Genomic DNA, 24,393 nt, shown 5'->3' with positions numbered 1-24,393 from the left:
GTGGAGCTAGTGACTTCACTGTGAGGGTAAGGGTTAGGTGTGTGCATTAAAAAGCATTACATGCAGCTCAGATTGCAACTGCACCAGGTCTGCATCCAACCCCCTCTCGTGTGAGTAAGCTATGCTTTATTCATCATTGCCCTGTTGACAGTTGACCTTTTTTGCTTGCCAAATTCAATTAGAGTGGAATACTCCTGAGTCAGGTCTGGGCAATTAGTCGAAATGAAACTTAAAATCATAGCCCATAACAACGCCATTTGCTCATGTCTGTTATTTTGCTTTTTAATTCTGTTAATACGATTCCTTTAAAAATATACTACTGCGTGTGGATTAAGAAAGCAAGTGTCTCTCATATGTCAGATGAATGATGCGCTGCATGTTAGTCTTGTTCTTTGTTGGTAGTATATTTGGTATTGGGCAGGAACATCAATGTTTCAAAGCCCAATGCTTGTGTATTCGCAATTTTACTTGAGCCAATCAGTTTGAGCAAATGCCTGATAGATTATTAGTAGCAATAGTTGTTTTTAGGATTCAGGATTTTTGCAGCCGATACAGAGTACCGATTCCTTGTCATGGTGATTGGTCGATACCGAGTACTGATTCTGATGCTTCAAGCTTTATATAACTGTTCCATTGCATAAAGGTGGAGTTTTTTCCTTACCAAAGAGAATAAATTTAGGATGTTGCATATAATCCCTTAAACATGCCTCTTATTGCCATTAAATGTGGACATGTGATCATGATCAGAAGCAACTTTACAAAAAATATTAGCTAAAACAAAATACAACATTTTATTACATAAAAAATGCACACCTATAAATATATTACTTCTTTACTAAAAGGAACTGGGTCTATTCTGCTTATTGCAATATGTATAATACAAGAAGTTACAAAATATACATCATTTTAAGTGTTTTATTTCTTAAATATTTCCTGTCAGGTTTTAGAACTTGCAATATTGTGAAAAATATAGAAGTTCCTCATAAATAACCACACTTGTGATCGTTTCATGAGATTGGCCGGATCAGAGAGTATAGATGGAGTCATGACATGTGATATTGGCCAATACATCTCGAGCTGTTTTTTTTTAATGACCTGTAGCATGTCGAACAGTACTCACTCATTTTCCTTTGGCTAATCCACCAGCATCACTAAGCTCTATCATAAAAAAATTAATTCAATGATTTTATTTTATTTGGTAACTTTAGTTATGCTTGCAAGAGATGCTGGTTATTTTTAGTTTGTTTACAAACTTATTTTTTTATTTTTTAAGCTAACTTGCTTTTTACATTAGAACTGAATTGTGACCTTTTTTTACAAAACATCTTCATCTCAAGCACTGTGTGCTTTGATTTCAGTTTGAAGTATTTATCAAACAACCATATATTGTTTCTATTTATTATTTTAATAACACAAAGAATTAAAATGTGCCTTTTTGTTTTGAAAAAAAACCTTTATTAGTGAAGTATGTTTACAGTACAAATGATAACACTATGAACTCTGAGGGGGAAATAATAATAAATTAATAATTACACTAAAAATAGAATAATTATTCAATCGTAATCAAGCAAAAGTGTTCAATTAAATGAGGTTTTAATTTTAGGTCAGGCCTGGCATTGCAATGGGGGTATTTTACAACCAATATTTCACAGAAATTTGCTAAATGTCTCGTAGAGCATTGTAAAATTAAAGTACATGTTGTTATTTATATTTTTTTAGCTTGGCCAATTTATAAAGCCAAGCACACACACTTTGATTATTCCACCCTAGAGCTCTTAACGGGGTGGTCCACTACGATATTATATTTTTAACTTTAGTTGATGTGTAATGTAGCTGTGTGAACATAAACAACATCTCTGAATGTAAAATGCTCAGTTCAATGCAAAGGAAGACATTGGCTATTACAGAGATAGCTTAGCAAATCCTACAGTGAACGAACTTTGGGGATTACAAAAAATACTTCCGGGCCTGTGAGATCACAAAGGTACTTTTACCACTCAGGGGCGTGGCCAGAGGCACTGTAATGTTACAGCAGAGAGAGCTAAAATGCCGTCCAAACGCTGCTATTTTCAGAGCTGTTTTTGTATTTGGGCTTCCAAATGACACGACACAAAGACAGAAGTGCTTACAGTTCAATATTAATTATTATTAATTATAAAATACATAGCAAGCATGATTTGATAAAACAGCTCAAGAATCTCTCCCAGTTCAGTGCTGAATTCGGTTAAAATCTCCTTAAAGAAGGAGCTGCTCCAACAAGCAGAAGCCCTTTGAGTCACAACCTGTAAGTGTTTTTATTTGTTAAAATTGATCATGACATGTACAGTGTCTAGCGTTAACGGTATGCTGTAGCAAAGATGTAAACAACAGGAAATGCTGTTTGCCACAGCTAACGATTTAGCTACAAATTCATATTTACCAGTCAAACCGATGTAAACACACACACACACACTCTTCACCAGCGCATGCTTGTCTCTCTTTAGGCAGCTTTTCCATCCGTTCTACATCTCAGATAATGAACTCGCAAAAGATATGTGAATGATTCATATTACTTACTTATGCATATTCTGAATATATGTGAAAGAAGTCTTGTATCGTGTTGAGATAAAAGAATAGAGGAGAGCTCGCTTAACTCATGTAAGTTAGCAGCAGAAAAATCTATCAAGGCTCACACAGGTTGCATCCCACACCTTGTGCTTTATTCTTTTGTCAACAACGTCACTGTAAATTACAGAAAATAACTTAATCCCAGCATCAGAGAAAAATAAACATAAACATCGGTTATTCAGCACAGAAGCGCATGCATGTACGGGCGTGACGTGGAGCCGATCCGTGAATCACAGCACAATATAATAGATGACCAATCAGAGTCACTTGAGGGTGGGCCTTTCAGATGAACTAGGAAATATGACAGTCGTTTTCATGTTAGCTGAGTAGCTGTATATAATCAAAGTCAGATGTATGAAAAAATAACAACGTGATTTCCTTCAAGTGAAACATGAGGACACATTGCTTTGCATCTTATAAACACAACCAAGCCTTAAAATTACATTCTGGACCGCCCCTTTAAAGAAGTTAGTATCAGGCAAGTTAAAACTTACAAAGGCTTCTGTCCACTTTCAAATTTGCAGTTCTGCATTTCGCCCACTAAGTGCCACATCAGACACGGGGTGTAATTGCTGTGATTTTGATCTACTACCCACAGCTGTCATTCCCCTCTACATCTTCAGTCATGTCTTTTATTTGGCTGTGTGTGGCTCTGTGAGTCCACAAAGAACTTTCTGCTGCTTTTGCAAGTTTCTTTAGTGCTGCTGTCAAACAGAGTCTCAGCATGCAGTTTAGTCTTATAGTGCTGTCACCACACTGCTCAGAAGACCATAACAAAGAAAACAGAAATGATCACGACCCTTAAGCTACAGCACTGAGACATTACAGCTTGCAATAAAAACATACCGTTTCAGAGAACTTGTAATATTCTTTTATTTCCATTCAACATGCATAAGAGCTTCTCAAGAGGGCTTTTTGCATGAGAGTGTGTACGTCTGTTGAAGCAGATGTTTTCTTAAGAGCCTCTACCTTTAAAATGTTGTCCCTGTAGGACTGTAGGGGGTAATGCTTCAGTCATTACTTGTCCACACTAAATAGTTATAAGAGACATGTTTAAGGCATATATTCAACATCCTTAATTAAGGAAAGATCTCCACTTTACCATTCTTAAAGGGAAAATGTGCTTTATGCAATAGCAAAGTTATATAAATCTTGAAGCATCAAAATCCGTACTCTGTATCGGCCGATCCTCATGATAAAGGAATTGGAACTCTATATCGGCTGCAAAAATCCTGACCAGAGCATGTCTAATAGTTACCGTTTTTCTAGACCGCATAGATAAAATCTTTTTTGACTTGACGGTTTAAGTGTGTCCAGCAGCTTTTTCATGCAAGATAAGAATTGTTAGAAATCATATCTCCATGATTGTTGCTGTATTACAGTAGTATAACTGTTTTTGACTGGTTTAGGTCTGTCTTGCATAAAGAAACAGGACCAAGAAACTGCCAGGAGGTTGCTAATGTTATCAATCTGTCATAATTTATTCTCTTACTGCCTTTTGACTTTAACCTGCTGTTCAGACATGTGTATAACTACTGTACCAGTGTACACCAGGCCAGGCCTACTGGCATCCCCTCGTCCAAACCCTCCAAGAAAACACCCACACCTGGGGGGGCACAGTTTGTTGGACTAGAACTCTACAAAAGACTCAAAGATTTTCTGAGGAGCTACTTGACAAACCTTCTCAAGGTAACAGCCTACAGCTTGCATGCATAATATTGTTCAGGATATATTGTTGTTGGTATACATGAAACTACTTTGAATGCTGGCTCGAAATTCATTCATAAGATACGTTTATTCTATTACCCTTTTCTTGAATTCAAAAAAATCTGTATACATTTGTTGTTTCCATAATCACTTGTAATTTGTTGTTTTTCTACTAATGCCATGTTGTATCTGACCATGCACGTCTCAGTAATGAGTAAAGATGAAGTCTTGGAATCGTCGTTTACAGACTGAGGAGTTTAATGAGACATGGAGAAAATGGGGAGAATATATTCTTCCATTAAGACCAGACTTAATATAGAATGTATATTTAGAAAGATTTTGTTTATTTTTGTATTGAAATGAGACAAAACCTAAAACGTAAAAGAAAGATAATGAGAAGAACAATACCTATTTAAAAATAAGTAAATACAATTACAAATGAACAAGATTCTACAATTACCATCCTCACAATTTCATATGTATGTAGTTTAGGGGGGGGAAGGGTAGACTGGGTGCCACAATATGATGAAAATTTTATAAAATAGAAAATAAAATGAAAAATACACACCTTAAATGCAGCAAATCAGTTTTATCTGTTTTCTTTTTGACGATATAACAAAAATATTACAAAATAATTATGAGTGTATTGTTTTGATTGCTCTTATAATGTCCTTGAATCATTAATGTAATTTTCATATTTATATAACTTCTAGATTCCGATGTTTGGTTGTTTTGTGTACCCATTGTGGAAAACCCTATGTACCATACATCTGTATGTTACTAAAGGAAATAAGAAAAGAAAAAAAAATCTTGGATAGTTAAGTGAAACGTATACAGATACTTTTTTAGAGTTCCACTTAAAACGCTGAAATACACTGAGTAGGACATAAATATGTATTAATAATGTATATTTTTCCCTTTTGGTGATTCATTAATCCCATTGGAATGAATAAGATTTTATTAAGTTTGTTTAAAACATATATTAAAAAATGTCCTTTAAAAGTAATTAGGGCTGTCACAATATCTATTTTTTGAACGATATATCGCACCAAAATATATTGCGATAATCAATATTATTGTCATTTTTAGACCATTTTATGCAACTCATTTTATAATGCCAGAATGACAATATAATAGCATCACTGTGCAAGTACACTCTTCCAAAGAGATTCTTAAGATTCTTATAGTTATTTTAACAATTTAATAATTAGGTACCAGGCTAAATTTACAGGCTGCGAAATCTGCTTCCAGATCTATTTTCAGTTGTCAGGCATCAGCATGAAAATATACTATAGTAATTCATAGTAAATACTATAGTGTTTTTTTACCATACTGACACTGACACATCTGATAGAGATGTTGCCCATCAGCTAAAATGTTGCTAAAAAAATTTTTATGTATGGGCGATACACGGTTGAAATCAGAATTATAACCCCCCTGAATTATTAGCACCCCTGTTTATTTTTTTCCCCCAGTTTCTGTTTTCAACACTTTTCTTAACGTAATAGTTTTATAACTCATTTTAATAACTGATTTGTTTTATCTTTACCATGATGACTGTAAATAATATTTGACTATATATTTTTCAAGACACTTCTGTACAGCTTAAAGTGACATTTAAAGGCTTAACTAGGTTAATAAAGTTAGGCAGGTTAGGGGAATTAGGCAAGTTATTTTATAACAGTGGTTTGTTCTGTAGATTATCGAGAAAAAATATAGCTTAAAGGGGCTAATAATTTTGTCCCTAAAATGTTTTTTAAAAAATTCTAAACTGCTTTTATTTTGGCCGAAATAAAAAACAAGACTTTCTCCTGAAGAAAAAATATTATCAGACATGCTGTAAAAAATTATTTTGGTCTGTTAGACATAATTTGGGAAATATTTAAAGAAGAAAAAAAAATTCTGACTTTAATTGTATATTGCATAACTGAAAATGGTTGAGGTCGTGTCCATGTGTTGTGCGATAAGTCAAAATATTGATTATTGTGACAGGCCTTTAAGTAATTATTGCTCAAAAACAAGCTAAATTTATGAAACTCACATGTTTATATTTACACTGTAAACCTTATTTAAGTTAAATCAAATTAACTTGGTTAGGTATATCTACTTAAATCAGTCAAACTGACTAAAATATTATGTTAAACTTTGTATAGCTAAAACAATTCACTTGAACCCTGATTAACTTGATAAACTTTTATCAAGTTGTTGATCTATTGGTATACATAATATACTTGTCAAAATGATTCAGTCCGAAATGGTAAAAGGTCAAATGTATTTACAACATATTCTTTTAACTCCCAGATGAATAATGACATAAAGCATCTTTTAAACGTAACTGTGTATTTTTGGTTAAAGCACAACGTTTTGCTCCCTTATTGACAACAGAGCAAAATTTCCTTGCTCTGTTAGACATAATATATATATATATATATATATATATATATATATATATATATATATATATATATATATATATATATATATATATATATATTAATATATATATATATATATATATATTAATATATATATATATATATATATATATATATATATATATATATATATATATATTAATATATATTTATATTTATATATATATATATATATATATATATATATATATATATATATATATATATATATATATATATATATATATATATATATATTATGTCTAACAGAGCAAGGAAATTTTCACCGTATGTCCGATAATATATTTTCTTCTGTAGAAAGTCTTGTTTCTACAGAAACAAGACTTATTTCGGCTAGAATAAAAGCAGTTTTTAATTTTTTAAACATAATTTTAGGGACAAAATTATTAGCCCCTTTAAGCTATATTTGTTCTCGATAATCTACAGAACAAACCACTGATATACAATAACTTGCCTAATTACACTTACCTGCCTAGGTAACCTAATTAACCTAGATAAGCCTTTAAATGTCACTTTTAGCTGTATAGAAGTGTCTTAAAAATATCTAGTCAAATATTATTTACAATCATGGCAAAGATCAAATAAATCAGTTATTAAAACTGTTATGTTTAGAAATGTGTTGAAAAAATCTGCTCTCCATTAAACAGAAACTGGGGAAAAAATAAACAAGCGGTCGAAAAATTCAGGGGGGCTAATAATTCTGACTTTAACTGTATGTATATATATATATATATTTCTAAGCAAACAGTTCTACTTTCGCAATACCACAATTGGTTTGGTTTACACTTATGCAATTCATACAAGATTTATATTAGAAATCAAAATGTAAGAATTAGTTTTAGTACATTTTGCAATATTTGTGAGGATTTTATTATGCTAATGTTGCATAAATAAATTAATTGTACCATATTAACACTGGCTAATCATTACACAACATGGCTTTCCATAACTAATAAGTATTTGTTTATTTAAAAAAAACATCAGGCTTAGTAGTTTTCCATGCCTTGTTAAAATGCAAAGCAGTATGAGTTGTCAGTTCTCCAGACCTCGCTCACTTCTCCACCTGTTTCTCTCCTCCATCTGTGTGTGTCTGGCAGGATGGAGAGGACCTGATGGATGAGAGCGTGCTAAAGTTCTACACACAGCAGTGGGAGGACTATCGCTTCTCCAGTAAAGTGTTAGATGGGATCTGTGCTTACCTCAACAGACACTGGGTGCGTCGGGAGTGTGATGAGGGACGGAAAGGAATTTATGAAATCTACTCGGTGAGAGAAACAGCGCACGCCCCTGCCTGACTCATTGCTTCCTGTTTTACATTTCTATACATTGTGTTCATCAGACTGAGTGATGACTAAACCTTGTAGTATTTCAATTCAATTTATTGCATATAACAGCCAACAGACCATACCTGCGATCACCCATCAGCAGTATTTTTGATTAATGCTTGCCATGGTCCGTTGTTAGCTGATAAAAGATCTGTCATTTGACCAGTTGGCTTGATGTGTTGAACATGTTTATGTGTTGCTGTGCTATAAAAAACCTAACTGTTTATTTATTGTGATTATATTATTTAGATTTAAATGGTAGCAGGTAAAATCTTTATTGTTCAGCCCTGAATTAATAGTAATTAAATAATTGAATGCTAATAATAGCTATATTTACTAATGTTATTGTTTAATTTCTCTCAAATTCTGTCACAAATCTAATATTTTGCTTTTGTAAATAGTTTTTAATAATATTGTGTGTTTTATATCTGTTTTAGTAATAAACTATATAAAATAATGTTTGTGCTTTTCAGCTTGCTTTGGTCACTTGGAGAGAATGTTTATTCAGACCTCTAAACAAGCAGGTGAGTCAGTCATTTCTTTTCTTGGCATTTTATAATTATGCAGTTGTAAATGACACTACTATATTTCTTATATTTGTATCAGATGAAATATAGTAAATACAGTGCTCGGCATATATGAGTACACCCCTCACAAATCTCTCATTTAAATTAATAATTTCTATAGGATGCTTTTCAGTGTTATATTTGTGCAAAAACATTAAATTAGTCAGTACTGAAGCCAAATCTGGAGCTAATAATTCCATTTGTAAAAGATGTTATTTGACTAAATATAATTTTAATAAATATATCCGTTAAATTAATCTGTTTTGTTCAAATGCGCCAATATATATTACCCATATTCACTGAGAATGGATAAAAATATTCATTTTCAAAATGGGGTGTACTCAGTTATACTGAGATTGCTGCAGATTACCCAAGACTAATTCTCCCTTTTTTTTAGAACCAAATTAGCCATATACAGTTAAAGTCAGAATAATTAGCTCCCCTGAATTATTTTATTTAACAGAGCGAAGTTTAAACACATTTCTAATCATAATAGTTTTAATAACTCATTTCTAATAACTGATTTATTTTAGCTTTGCCATGATGAGAGTAAATAACATTTTATTAGACATTTTCAAGACACTTCTATATAGCTTAAAGTGACATTTAAAGGCTTAACTAGGTTATTTAGGTTAACTAGGCAGGTTAGGGTAACTAGGCAAGTTATTGTATAATGATGGTTTGTTATGTAGACTATCGAAAAAATATATAGCTTAAAGGGGCTAATAATTTTGACCTTAAAATGGCTTTAAAAAATGTTTAAACTGCTTTTATTCTAGCCGAAATAAAACAAATAAGACTTTCTCCAGAAGAAACAAAAATTATCAGACGTACTGTGAACATTTCCTTGCTCTGTTAAACATTATTTGTGAAAATTTAAAAAAAAAAGAAAAGAAAAGAAAAGAAAAAAAATCAAGGGGGGCTAATAATTCTGACTTCAGCTTTATGTCTCTGAATTAAGCCATATTTACATTGATTTGAACCTTAATTAATATAAAGTTGATTAATCATTTGCAAGAAAATGGCCTAAATAAAGGACATTTATTCCCTAGATTTCATAATATTGGGTGTTACTAGTTTAATGAGATCAGTATTGACAAAATACTTTCACTCTAAAGTGGCAATTAGATGGATTACACAGACAGTTTAATGGAGCTTATATGCAGTTATATTCCAAAAGTGCTGCGCATAATGTTATGAGCTTTTAAAAATAATTTTTAATTTGCAAATATTAAATGTTGAGCAAACTGTTGGCTTTTAAATATGAATATAAACTGCTAACAGGTGGCGCAAGTCACTGTTTTAATGATTAATGATTCATAAAATCTGTCTGTTTTATCAGTAGGTCACTGAATCATTGGTTTACTCAATTTAGTCAGAAAATCTGAAACATTCATAAACAAAACATTTCTGTGTCTTACTCAGAGATGTGTTTGTGTGCATGTTAAAAGGATAGTTTGGCCGAAAATGTCAATTCTGTCATCATTTACTCACCCTTTTCTTGACAGTATGAATTTATTTCACAGGGGAAAATATTTTGAAGAATGTTGGAAACCCATACCCGTTGACATCCATAGGAAGACAAAGAAATACTATGGATGTCAGTGGTTACAGGTTTCTCACGTTTCAATATATCTTTTGTGTGTTCAACAGAATAAATATATATATTTATATATAATTTAAAACAAGTCAAGGGTGATTAAGTAATGAGTTAAAATTTTAGAGTGAATTATCCCATTAATAAGATTATGTATTGGCCTTTCTTGTAACTGTCTTTTATATAGGTAACAAATGCAGTTTTAAAGCTTGTTGAGAAGGAGAGAAATGGTGAGACTATTAACACCAGACTCGTCAGTGGAGTTGTTCAGTCCTATGGTGAGGCAACTTCACTTCATTATTCTGTGATTGCCGACTTCCCCTAATGTTTATTTTTAAATCGTGCATGTGAATAAATGCAGTGCTTTCTAGACCCCTGAAACATCAAATTGTGATTTTATTTTGTCTTTTCTAGTTGAGTTGGGCTTGAATGAGGACGATGCATTTGTGAAGGGCCCGACATTATCAGTTTACAAGGAGTACTTCGAGGCCCAGTTTTTAGCAGACACCGAACGTTTCTATACACGAGAAAGCACAGAGTTCCTCCAACAAAACCCTGTTACAGAATACATGAAAAAGGTAAAGTAATACATTCAAGTTCAGATGCTAGTCTTACATCATAATGATTATTTCTTTATATTTTATTGGAGACTTTAGTTTTAACCATGTTCAGATTGTGTGTGCATGTGTGTATAGGCAGAGGCACGATTGCTGGAGGAGCAGCGGCGGGTTCAGGTTTATCTCCACGAGAGCACACAAGACGAGCTGGCTCGCAAGTGTGAGCAGGTCCTCATCGAGAAACACCTGGAGATCTTCCACACAGAGTTCCAGAATCTTCTAGATGCTGATAAGAATGAAGGTCAGGCAGTCCTGCAAAATCATCTTTATTCGGAGACAGTATATTATTTAAGATTTAATTTTGTTAACAGCAAACATTATTATATTAAGAAAGAAAGAAAGAAAGAAAGAAAGAAAGAACGAAAGAACGAAAGAAAGAATTTATTAACTGACAATAATTGTTATATATTTTTTTCTGCTTTTCACGCCCAGTTTTTATTCTGGCTAATGTTTGCAGTTGATTATATTATAAAAGTATGGTACATGCACTTCCTGTAGGTGACATTTATTGAGACTCTCATTCAAATAATTTGTAACTAATTGCTTCAAGAACAAATGAATTATTCACTCATTCAGATAATCTGGTCAGAGCAAGTCCCCAGTTTTGATTCCAAAAACATTTGATTTGGTTATAATAATTGCTAATATATAATGACAAAAATAAATCTATATTTGTGTGTTTTTGGGCTATCAAAAATGCATGTTTAACAGTAAGGCAAGGCAAGGCAAGTTTATTTATATAGCACATTTCATACACAGTGGCAATTTAAAGTGCTTTACATAAACAAGAATAAAAGAAACAAGTAAAATAAAAACAAATAATAAAAATGAGTAAAAAAAAAAACATAAAAACAGGTAAAATGTGATATAAAAGAATGAAGAAGAAGAGAAAAACATAATAGTGCAATCTGTCGGACACAGCACAGTGCTCATTCAGTAAAGGCACAGCTAAACATGTGTTTTCAGTCTTGATTTGAATGTGCCTAATGTTGGAGCACATCTGATCATTTCTGGAAGCTGATTCCAGCAGCGGGGGGCAAAGTGGCTGAAAGCTGATTCACCCTGCTTTGACTGAACTCTTGGAACTTGGAATCTGAGTGATTTGTTGGGTTTGTATTCAGTGACCATATATGTAATGTATTGAGGTCCTAGGCCATTAAGTGATTTATAGACAAGTAATAATACTTTAAAGTCTATTCTGAATGTAGCATGAGTTGGTATCCAAATGTTAAATTTTAATTAAGTTTAAACAACCAAATTTTAAGGATGTTTTTAACCTCACTTTAACATTTGTAGATCTCGATAACTACAAGGATATAAGTATATATGTATGTAAACGCTGATCATATTACAGTCCTCAATGTATTTAATACAATAATAATATAATACAATTTTATGTCATTATTCCACTTTCCTGCTAGTGGTTGTCATTAGTGTTACTACAGTACAACCCAAGTAATAGTTGATGAAAAAAGCCTTTTAACCTTATCGATGTTGCAGTGTTTTACAAGACTTGTAAATAATGACAGCACCCTTTAATTTGACTTTCAACTTGTTTCATTTGATCAAACTGATTTTTTTATGCATAAGCACATATCAAATACTCAAATACTGGCGCGATTTGATCTGGTCTATTGTCCAGCGCAGTTGTAGTTACATGATGTAGTTACACAATTAGTTAGTAGCACAATTAGTTGTGCGCTTACCTTACACATTACTTAATACACACAGGATGTACAGTAATACACAAATATCTTTACAAATGAAAAAGAATTAAGGATTAAAATATTACAAAAATGATTATTTTCCAGCCTACATAAATATAAAAACCATACTTTCATGCCTTCTCTGGGGGCTTTTTCAGTTTATTCAGAACAATTTGCTTTTGTAAAGTTACTATTATTAGCAGTATTATTTATTATATGCATATTTATTTTTGTTTTATTAAAAACAAGCTTAGATGTGTCCACCTGTCAGGTTTTAGACCATATGGGGCACAGCATGTGTATTTGAAAAACTTTTTTGACCACACTTCGTTATTATTGTTCATTTATTCTTTTTCTGGAAATTAGAACTGAATTTAGAAATAGTTTTGAAACAATCTTTGCGCTTAACAAACAAAATTAATTATGTATAGGCTAATAGATGTCGGTGCGTACAACACGTTTCTCTATCCACGAGAGTGAAAGCGAAAGTAAACAATGAGAAGGCTTATCTCTCATGCTCACGCTGTAGATGCTGTTTTCTCTCTAGTGAAGTGTTCAGTTTTTCCACTTACAAAGTCCGCCTTGTAAATAGCAAATGCGCTATGGCGCGGCGCAACTGACTCTTATCAGACGTTCACACCGAAAGCGGCGAGAGCATCAAAGTAGCTGGAAGTCATTCATTTTCAATGAGAGCCAGCGGCGAGAAGCAGCGCGGCGCGTCTTCGTCGGTGTGAGCGTCGATGAGAGTTGAAATGAAGTCAACTTTATGGTAATGAGCTATGACGCAGTTCGGCGGCAAGCAATCAGAATGAAGACATCCACCGCTTGATAGCAGTTCAGAGAACACAGACCTGTGAACTTTGGTTCCGATCACAGTTGTTCCCAAGGGTTTGATTATTGCAGTCGCCGGATTTCCAATTATTTACAATGTTTTCCTACAGGAACATACATTAAATAAGTTACTGGCGAGTTACTGATGTTTATTAATGTTATATAAATTTATCTTAAAAAAGTGGGAATCTCACGCGATATGACAGTACAAAACAGTACTGCTGCTTCAGGATATTTCAGACATATGAACACGTATTGGATAAATAGAGCAAAGCCACACCACATGCAACTTGATCTTCCATTGTTGTATGAATATGATAAGAAGTGTGCAACATTTTCACGCTAGAAACATGTTTTATGCAGGAATGTAACTGATATGCTGCAACGGCTCCTTTAAATACGAGATCAATGTAGCGAGTTTTGACGCTTTCGCCGCCGGAGCTGAAGGCAGACAGCGTTGTCGCCAGGGTGGCCAGAGTGACCTTGGACTCTCTCGCCGCTTTCGGTGTGAACGTACGGTTAAAGGGAATGGGAGATGAGACTCTGATTGGTTTATTCTCAAAACACACTTTGCGCAAGGACCATCAAAATAGAGCCCATTGTCTTATTGACTGCATGATTCATTATGACTTCTTTAATTATAATTAAGCATTTTATTTTTTAAATAGTAACTAAAAGTAAATAGTAACTTTTGTTGCATTTTAATATTAGTACTTAATTTAAAAAAATGCTTTACTTGTTGCTTAAAGTAACATTATTACGTAACTGACGTTACTTGTAAGCTGTTCACTACATAATCATCATGATAAAAAAAGAAACCTTGCACATTTCTAAAATCCACAAAATAACACTCTGTCTGATGGTCATCACACATTGTTTATAATTGCAGATCTCGGTCGGATGTACAACCTTGTTTCCCGAATCACAGATGGATTGGGAGAGCTAAAGAAACTCTTGGAGTCCCACATTCATAATCAGGGTCTGGCAGCCATCGAGAAGTGTGGAGATTCAGCGCTCAATGTAAGTCATGCTTATGCAGTTTAAACCCACAGTGACCATGTGGAAACAATGCTTTCAGTTTCATGCTGAGCAGTTTAAAATTTGATTGATTTGGCTTGTGAATGTTGTGTTGAAAGCACAAGTGAACCTGAATTTCTTGTACTTAGCGTCACGTCATTTGTAATAATCCATAACAGGACTATTATTATCAGGACAAAAGCTGTTTGACTGTGACCTAAAATCTCCATGATTTAAAAATACACTTGTATTATATTTCATAGAAGTGACTCACCCACTGTATGCCACATCAATAAAAGCCAGGCACCGCCTTTACAGGAAACCAAATCTTGATTTATTATTTAATTTAAAAAATTGAAGTATTAGGAACTGAATAAGAATAAAAAATATAAAACACACTTAAGTGAACTTTAAGTTAACATTTAGACATTTTTAAAACACCAAGTCTAAATTAAAGCAAAACTGGGTGTAATTTGTGTGGGAAATATGATCACATGCCTCATATTTTTGTTTTGTTTGCTTCACATATATTGCATCACGTAAGTTGCTTTGCAATAGAATTCAAACCATATTTCAGATGGAATAATATGGAAAATACAGCCTTATTCATTAACACCATACTTTGGCTGTTTCTCAATTCCGAGAACGGACTTGCGTTCTTGTGGAGACCAGTCTTACCAGGTGTCCTCGGAAGAACGAACTCAGGAGACCGTGAGGGCAGAGAATGCGTCCTTTGAGAAATGGGATGCTGCGTTCTTCCTGATGGTCATGTGACCTTCACGCGTTTTAAATGGAAATTATTTAAACATTACAGCATTCATACAATGATTTAATGCCCCCCCCCCTTTTCCAAAATATATACTTTGCATAAAAACATTATAAATATACTCTGCACAATATAAATAAAACTAATTTTAATACGAATTTCAGCTAACAAACACCCTTAATGTGTTTATTCCTTTATTAAGATGTTCATGTTAATGTTTACTTTCACTGTTTCATTTAGGGAAACTCCTGAGGTAAATAAGTGATATCTCTGAACTTTAATAATAAATCTAAATAAAATGCTGCGCTTCCCACCTCCAGTCGCAATGAATTCTGGGACTTCCAGAGCGAGTTCAGTGCTCAAGTCTGCATCAGTGCGTCCTCGATATCAAGATCACATCCGGGAAGTTTCACGCGTCCTCCGTACTTGCGGTCTTGAGTATTGGAACTGAACTTAGGCAGCTGATGATGACGTTGCACGAGAACACGAGAATGCAAGAGCGCTGAAGAACGCATATTGAGAAACAGCCATAGACTTTACTTGGACAGGTTGCCCAGGTATATTAATATATATATATATATTATCACCCATTACAGTTTTTTTTGTATCCGCCCAAGATAACTCAAATGTCTGCGTTCGATTAACCAATGTAAAATCTTCTCCTGCCCCATTTCATACTGCTCATTGTGTGTGAGCGAGAACTGTCAACAACACTTCCTCAGACAGTCTCACGTGCTATGCAGAGACCCAAAGACATGCAACTTTTTGAGGCTTAAAAATACATCTGGCCGGTGTTTCTAAATCTCCTAAAATGTCCGGGAGTCAACTTTTGCTTTCGCTTTCTAAAGCTGTTATGTTTTTGCATTCCTCTTTTTATTAAAGACTTGGCTTCACAGCTGACAGCGTGCACAGCTGCGAGAACAGGAGAAAAAGTAAATAATGGATTCATTCATCTAAACAAGTAAAAAAACATTACTGTATACTCAGAGAGGACAAAATGAGATCTAAACTGGCTGCAAAATAGAAGTACACCATTAATCAACTAAATTGCCTTATTTATATAATCTACACATTTTTAATTCTAATTATTACAAAGTATCCATTTTAGAGATATAGTCTATTGTTATTTATTTCTCATTTATGTTATGTTATTCATTACATATTTTATGCATATCTAAAATGCTTTGGCAGTACTGTAGTAAATGCATGCCAGTAAAGAGAGAGAGAGAGCAGAGTGCAGCTGTGTGCAGATGGCTCCAAAATAGCATAAAAATGAGAGAAATACTGGATTTCTTTTCTTATTTCAAAAGCCCTTTGACCAAATTTAACCCATTGAAAAGAAACAGTGTATAATAAATAAAAATATTGTTAAAAATCACATTATTTTTGTGTCATATGTAATTAATCATTTATGTGTTGTGCGTAAAGAATGTGTTTCAATCCGGCTACCACCGCGAGTGCATTTCAAACCAGTGTAAAGCACTGGCCAGTAATATTTATCTCCATTAATCCTGGATATCATGTTAGTTTGTTTTTGTTTTTTTTGTCGTGCGTGTTTCCCGGTACATCTGCTCTGCTCAGTTCCTGTAAGGCCTTAATTTGATCACAGTCTGAATTGTCACTTCTTGTTTTTCAGGATCCTAAAATGTATGTGCAAACTACCTTGGATGTTCACAAGAAATACAATGCTCTTGTCATGTCTGCGTTCAATAATGATGCCGGGTTCGTGGCGGCACTGGATAAGGTTGTAAGCTTATATGAGATCTGTTGTGTACTATAGTGGTTATTATTAGCCTCTGGTGTAATTTTCATTCTGTGATCTGTGCTGGTCTTCAGGCCTGTGGAAGATTCATTAATAATAATGCAGTAACAAGAATGGCACAGTCCTCCAGCAAATCCCCTGAGCTTCTGGCCAGATACTGTGACTCCTTACTGAAGAAGAGGTGATTCTCTCATTCACATCATTATTGGTGGACCAGACCCCATATCAGGCTTTCATTTTCATCTTTTAAGAGTAGAGTTTTGAATCTTTTTAGTGCAATAAAAATGAGCTGACAATAATATCTAAAGAATGAAAACTGCATTAGCAAGGCTCTATATTTGAAACTGAGGATTTAACCAAGTTTGTGTTGTGTTTAGTTCAAAGAACCCAGAGGAGGCTGAACTTGAAGATACTCTCAACCAAGTGGTGAGTTTTTGTTTTCCACTGATATTACTGCTCATAACAGCGTCTTTTCTTCATTGTAATGAAATTAATTTCATTTACTTTACAAATTTACAAAGCCTAAATATTTATTTCTAGCAGAACTTAATCTAGATTACTATTTAAAGATTGTTTTCAGCTTAATTGAATTCACTTTGCCTGAACTTTTATTTTAAATTATTCCAGAGGACAAGTATATGTACACTCACCAGCCACTTTATTATGTACACCGTACTAGTACCGGGTTGGACCCCTTTTTGCCTTCAAGACTGCCTTAATTTTTCATGGCATAGATTCAACCAGGTACTGGAAATATTCCTCAGAGATTTTGGTCCCTATTGACATGATAGCATCACCCAGTTGATGCAAATTTGTCAGCTGCAAATCCATGATGTGAATCTTCCGTTCAACCACATCCCAAAGGAGACTGTTGAAGCCATTTGAGTACAGTGAACTCATTGTCATGTTCAAGAAACCAGTCAGATGATTTGTGCTTTATGACATGGTGCGTTATTTTGCTGGAAGTAGCCATAAGAAGATGGTAACACTGTGGTCCTAAAGGGATGGACATGGTCAACAACAATGGTGAATTGACCTGTTGCTCAATTGGTACTATTGGGTCCAAAGTGTGCCAAGAAAATATCCCCCACACCATTACACCACCACCAGCCTGAACCGTTGATACAAGTCAGGATTGATCCATGCTTTCATGTTGTTGATGACAAATTCTGACCCTACCATCTGAATGTTGCAGCAGAAATCGAGACTCATCAGACCTGACAACGTTTTTCCAATCTTCTATTGTCCAGTTTTGGTGAGCCTGGGCGATTTGTAGCCTCAGTTTCCTGTTCTTAACTAACAGAAGTGGCACCTGGTGTAGTCTTCTGCTGCTGTAGCCCATACGCCTTAAGGCTGGAATCGCTGTGTGTTCAGAGATGCTCTTATGCATACTTCAGTTGTAATGAGTGCTTATTGGAGTTACTGTTGCCTCTCTATCAGCTCTAACCAGTCTGGCCATTCTCCTTTGACCTCTGGCATCAACAAGGCATTTGCGCCCAAAGAACTGTTGCTCACTTGATATTTTTCTTTTTTCTGACCATTCTCTGTAAACCCTAGAGATGGTTGTGTGTGAAAATCCCAGTAGATCAGCAGTTTCTGAAATACTCAGACCAGCCCGTCAGGCACCAACAACCATGCCACGTTCAAAGTCACTTAAATCACGTTTCTTCCCCATTCTGATGCTCAGTTTGAACTGCAGCAGATCGTCTTAACCATGTCTACATACCTAAATGTATCGAGTTGCTGCCATGTGATTTGGCTGATTAGAAATTTGCATTAACAAGCAGTTGGACAGTTGTACCTAATAAAGTGGCCGGTGTATATGTTTATCAATAAAATGCAATCCCAAAAGTGGATGGGACATAATTAAAAGATTTTTTAAAGTTTTTTTGACACTAATATAACTTAAAGGAATCATTTACCTAAAAATGACATTTTTGTCATTGTTTTCTCATCCTTGACTTGTTTTTTCCTTCTGTTGAAAGCAAAAGAAGATATTTTGAAGAATGTTAGCCATGTCAGAAACCTGTAGCCATTCTCTACATTAGTTTTAATATTTCTTTCCCCCTTGTTTATGTCAATGGTTACAGGATTCTTACGTTCTTCAAAATATTGTATTTTGTGATCAACAGAAAAAAACTGTACTTTGCAACCACTGAATTTAGAAATAGTAAATAGTCAGTCTTATCTTCTGTATCTTTTTAATAGATCACAAATTAATTACAAGTTTATTAGACACCTGAACACATCCAAAATAATAACATTCATTTAAAAAAAAAAAAACTGTAAGTGTTGTATCTTTTTTTAAAAATTGTCAATTGTCCCACAAGGAGAAGTTGCTCACCTTAATGTTTAAACATTTCAATAACATCCAGAGACGGTCAGCTTGAATTCATGAAATGTGTGCGGTTAAATGCCCCGATTTATCTGTTTATGATCAGTCAGACAAACTTGCTGAACGGCAAGCGCTTGAAGTCATAAACTTTTTAAAATCCAGCGCTATTCTTTTAACTCGAGACGCAATGGGATTATTTTTACAAAATAGCATGTTAGATGCACTACTCACTCATGCATATCTATTCAAAGCAGAAGTTGCTCCAAAATGTCAATATTGCAATAGCAACCTAACTGTCAAACATGTACTTTTGCAGCGCCAAAGACAAAGAGTTTTATCTGGAGTGAGTCTTTAAAGAAATTCTTTTTAAATCTAAGACTCTAAGTCTTCAAAACTATTTTATATTATTTGAAGTATTTTTTTGTAAATCTATTGTTGTTGTTATAATCCTTTTATATCATAGAAAAGTGCTGTGTAAAAACTGTTTATTTTTGACAGTTTTTGCCATGAAATAGTCAGAGAAGCTGAGATGACAGTAAACTCAAAACTCGCACCAAAACGCATCTTAATCTCAAGACTGAATAAGGCTGATAAGTCCTACAGATCATGATTGATTATTAACAGGAATGCCCTGCTGTAAACTGCACTGCACATAATCTGTCCAGGTTTTCTTTGATTGAAGTCATTTGCAACCTAAACTGTGGTCACTCTACACGGCAGTATGCACAATTAACTGAGCGCAAGTCAGTTCATGCCTGACAGGATTCTTCAACATCCTTTTTCATCAGATGGTGGTTTTCAAGTATATCGAGGATAAAGACGTGTTCCAGAAGTTCTACGCCAAGATGCTGGCCAAAAGACTGGTGCACCAGAACAGTGCCAGCGACGACGCCGAGGCCAGCATGATCTCCAAACTCAAGGTCTGATGAGCGCTTGTATAAGCAACACCGCTCACTTCACTGCTCTTCATTCATTCATATGGATGCTTAAAGGGAGAGTTCACACTAAAATCAACATTTACTCACCCTCGAGTGATTACAATCCTGCATGAGTGTCTGTCTTCTGTAAATCACATAAGAAGATATTTTAAAGTCAGCTGAAAACCAGCAACCATTGATTTCCATCATAGGAAAAAAACAAATAGTGTGGAAGACAATGGTTACAGGTTTTCAACTTTCTTCAAAGTATCTTCTTTTGTGTTCCACAGAAGAAACTCAAATGTATGAACTAAGTAAAAGTTGACAGATTTTTCAATCCCATCAACATGATTTTTGATTGTTCACCCTCAGCAAGCGTGTGGGTTCGAGTACACCTCCAAACTCCAGCGCATGTTCCAGGACATCGGCGTCAGTAAAGACTTGAACGAACAATTCAAAAAGCACCTTTCCAACTCTGAGCCTCTGGACTGTAAGTGCTCAAACTCTGACTGTTTTGTGTGTGTGTGTGTCTGTTATTGTCCTCATTTTAAACTAAAGGCTCCGTCTGTCTGGCAGTGGATTTCAGCATCCAGGTTTTGAGCTCCGGCTCGTGGCCGTTCCAGCAGTCTTGCACATTCGCTTTACCATCTGAGGTGAGACGCTTCAACACTTAACTCTTCCATCTTTCACACCCTTCCATGAGCTGACAGTAATGTGCGATTACACTTCTCGCTTGATGATAGTTTTCCCATGCCTTTGTTTTTCACAGTTGGAGCGCAGTTACCAAAGATTTACAGCTTTTTATGGAAGCAGACACAGCGGACGCAAGTTAACATGGCTTTACCATCTATCCAAAGGAGAGCTGGTCACCAACTGCTTCAAGAACAGATACACTCTGCAGGTTTGTGGCTTCATGGTGTCAGCAATGCAGGGCTCGGCTGGCAGCAGTGTTTCAATGTGGTGTTTCCCCGCAGGCCTCCACCTTCCAGATGGCCATCCTGCTGCAGTTCAACACCGAGAACTGCTACTCCGTCCAGCAGCTCGCCGACAGCACACAGATCAAAACCGTGAGTGCTAATCGCCAGATCACATTCTTTCACCATCTTACTGTGTTGATACAGTAAATATAAACATCTTACAATGTCCTCTATTGGACTTGTATTTTCTGAAATTTGAAACATGCTGCAATCATTTTTAGATAGTGACTTCAATAGAGGCAAGCAAAGCACTAGTTTCAGCAAATATTCGTTTTATTAGTAGCGAATGTAGTTATAAAGCAGCTTTGACATTTTGACGTATGTTTATTGCAACCAGTATCAGTCAGTTGTTGGCACAGGGAATAATTTGCTACAGATAGATTTAATATGTATTAATAACAATTCAACTTTATACAAAAATCACTAAACATAGTCAAGTAGCTGCTTATTTAAGTGTGTAAGCCAGTGGACGAATATACCAACCACAGTTTTAAAACAGCTCAACTATTTTTGTACAAGTGTGTCAATTTATTTATTTATTTTAATTAAATACATAGATGTTACATTGCAAAAAATCTTTAACATTTTTAAAGAAATGCTGTACAACACACATTGTTTAGTTTGAAACGGCAGCAGGGGAAATGTATGGGGATTCATTTGTTATTCTGGGCTGAAATGATCTGCCCCATTTACACTGACACACACATTTTAAATCAGCTTAAACTGCCTGCCTTGAACTACACATTCAACAAGATTATAAATATTTGACAAACATGAGACAAATTGTCATTAGCCAAAATCAATGCTAATGTTCATTTGTAATGAATTAGGACTTTATATACATACCATATTTCCAAATGAGCCAAGAACACTTGTAGTTACTGTGCATTATTGGAGAATGAGTTTGCGAGCAACTTATGCCACAACAAATGACAAAATGGCATTAGTAATGAATTTTAACCCAATGTGTCACTTTTTTTTTTTTTTTTTGTGGAAGAAGTTGCACGCATACTCATTCTCCAATAATATACAGTAAATACAAGTGTTCTTGGCTCATTTGGAAATGTGGTATGTATATAAAGCCCTAATTGGAAAGGTTTTGATATGCATTATTTTAGTGACTGATTATTTTAGCCGTATACAGTGATTGTATTGTTATGATTAATGTTGTTTTGTTCATTTCACAGGATATTTTAGTTCAGGTCTTGCAAATCCTGTTGAAATCAAAGTTGCTAGTAAGTGTTGAGAAATTAGTTCCTGTTTGTCTATTTATTTGCTCTGCTTTCTGGTTTTTCTGTCATTCCCTTTATTGTGTACTAATCTGTCATCTTTTTTTAATTACAAGTCTAAAGATCCTGTAATATGTTTGTAGGTCTTGGAGGACGAGAATGCAAACATTGACGAAATGGATTTCAAGCCTGATACATTAATAAAACTGTTCTTGGGCTATAAGAAGTAAATGCTTCCCTTCCACATTTACATGTTTTTCTTTATGTTTGATGTCAGTCATTTTAAAGCCTTACACCCCTCTGTGTGTGTGTGTGTGTGTGTGTGTGTATGCAGTAAGAAGTTACGGGTGAATATCAATGTGCCAATGAAGACAGAGCAAAAGCAAGAGCAGGAAACAACACACAAGAACATCGAGGAGGACCGAAAGCTTCTGATACAGGTCATTATACATATAACACTATTAGACATTTAACAATATAAAATACTGGTTTATTATTAAATTGACTAAACGGACAATGTAACCTTAGCTATTAGCCTCATTTAGATAAGTTTTTTTTGTTTTTGTTTTTTTACATTTTGACTAATATCAACTTCTGCAGCATGTAGCTGTTTCTGTTAAAACATTTATTATATAAAAGTAATACAGAAATACATCAAGTGCTTTGACTGTACTTGTTAAATTAAGCCTTTTTTGAAACCTATGGAAAATAGTGTATGAAAGATCATTCACCATCTGCAACGTTGTTTTGTTTGTTATTGTGTGTTCAGGCAGCTATTGTGAGGATCATGAAGATGAGGAAGGTTTTAAAACACCAGCAGCTTTTGGCAGAAGTGCTGAACCAGCTTTCTTCACGATTCAAACCTCGTGTACCTGTCATCAAGGTAACACCATGTCAGTTCTGAATCCTTCTCAAACCTGTTAGAAATATTACCAGTTCAATTTTCATCAGAGTAAACAGCAAAAATCAGCCCAGGGCACTCGAAAATAATCTGAAAAAGCCTTTATTGACATTCAGGCTATTCCTTAACTGCATCAGCACATTTCAGCAAACACTTGCCTTCATCAGGGTAACCTGTGTTTGCTGAAATGCAGTTTTAAGCAATAGCCTGAATGTCAATAAAGGCTTTTTCAGAATATTTTCGAGTGTCCTGGGCTGATTTTTGCTGTTTAATCTGATGAAAATTGAACTTTTTAAATGTTTTGAAATTTTTCCACATTTTTCGAGTGCATGGGACTGACTTTTACTGTTTATTCTGATAATGCCAAAGAGCAGCAACGCATTATTTAAGCTTATTTGCATTATTTGAGCACATTTTGTTTAATTTAGGACTTTTATTATTTCAGAAATGCATTGACATTTTGATAGAGAAGGAATACCTGGAACGTGTAGATGGGGAAAAAGACACGTACAGTTACCTGGCATAAAAACAACATCCTCTGGAGTTTGCCGTCCTTCCTGAGATGCATCTTTTTGAGGAGCGTCAAGAGTGGACGCACACAAACCGAGGACTCTCAAGACATTGCTGAGTAAGACACTGGACCTTTTCCCTTTAAACCCAGACTGCTAAAGCGGCCAGTCTTTGTCTTTATGCCCTTAAGCTGCTCAGGATTGCCATTTACTTTTTAAAGATGTAAATAACTGGACATTGAACTAAACTCATAGTGGGACCCAGCGTCAGGGTTGCATGCTATAATGCCTCTCAATATAAAAGGACAAAAACTGATTAATTGTGATTCCGTCTTTTGGGAAACTGACATATTGAAAAAAAAAAAAAAAAAAAAAAAGATGAAGACAAGAAATACTGTTAACTAAGAGCAAAGCCAGTAAAATCATGTCAGATCGGCTGTTTAGAGATGCATCGTTTCCAGCCAGGAGAACAGCATTTGTATAGTGCAGCTCATTTTATAAATGTCATGAATAAACTTAATTTTTCTTTATACTTTAGTCTTGCTCATTTATATCAAGGAGAATGCAGCTTTTTAATGTATTCACTGTC

At 34.6% G+C, this 24,393-nt stretch overlaps 1 protein-coding gene across 2 annotated transcripts in view; it reads left to right on the top strand.

Annotated features, from left to right (window-relative positions):
• Window positions 1–24,336, top strand: part of cul1b (cullin 1b) — a 35,758-nt gene extending 11,422 nt beyond the window's left edge. The window contains exons 3-22 of one of the 2 annotated variants that reach the window (XM_021470126.3): window positions 4,128–4,296; window positions 7,847–8,014; window positions 8,548–8,598; window positions 10,425–10,515; window positions 10,652–10,815; window positions 10,933–11,095; window positions 14,281–14,411; window positions 16,811–16,918; window positions 17,011–17,117; window positions 17,314–17,362; window positions 20,060–20,191; window positions 20,561–20,678; window positions 20,765–20,841; window positions 20,958–21,089; window positions 21,163–21,255; window positions 22,353–22,400; window positions 22,538–22,620; window positions 22,729–22,834; window positions 23,164–23,287; window positions 23,741–24,336. In XM_021470126.3, coding sequence (XP_021325801.1) covers window positions 4,128–4,296; window positions 7,847–8,014; window positions 8,548–8,598; window positions 10,425–10,515; window positions 10,652–10,815; window positions 10,933–11,095; window positions 14,281–14,411; window positions 16,811–16,918; window positions 17,011–17,117; window positions 17,314–17,362; window positions 20,060–20,191; window positions 20,561–20,678; window positions 20,765–20,841; window positions 20,958–21,089; window positions 21,163–21,255; window positions 22,353–22,400; window positions 22,538–22,620; window positions 22,729–22,834; window positions 23,164–23,287; window positions 23,741–23,742 — 2,116 coding nt within the window. In that variant the 3' untranslated portion in view covers window positions 23,743–24,336. 2 annotated transcript variants of the gene reach the window in all.
• The last annotated feature ends 57 nt before the right edge of the window (window positions 24,337–24,393 follow it).

Source organism: Danio rerio, chromosome 24 (assembly GCF_049306965.1).
Source record: "Danio rerio strain Tuebingen ecotype United States chromosome 24, GRCz12tu, whole genome shotgun sequence".
In the NCBI taxonomy this organism is placed as follows: Eukaryota; Metazoa; Chordata; class Actinopteri; order Cypriniformes; family Danionidae; genus Danio; species Danio rerio.
This window is presented reverse-complemented; position numbering and strand designations above follow the sequence as displayed.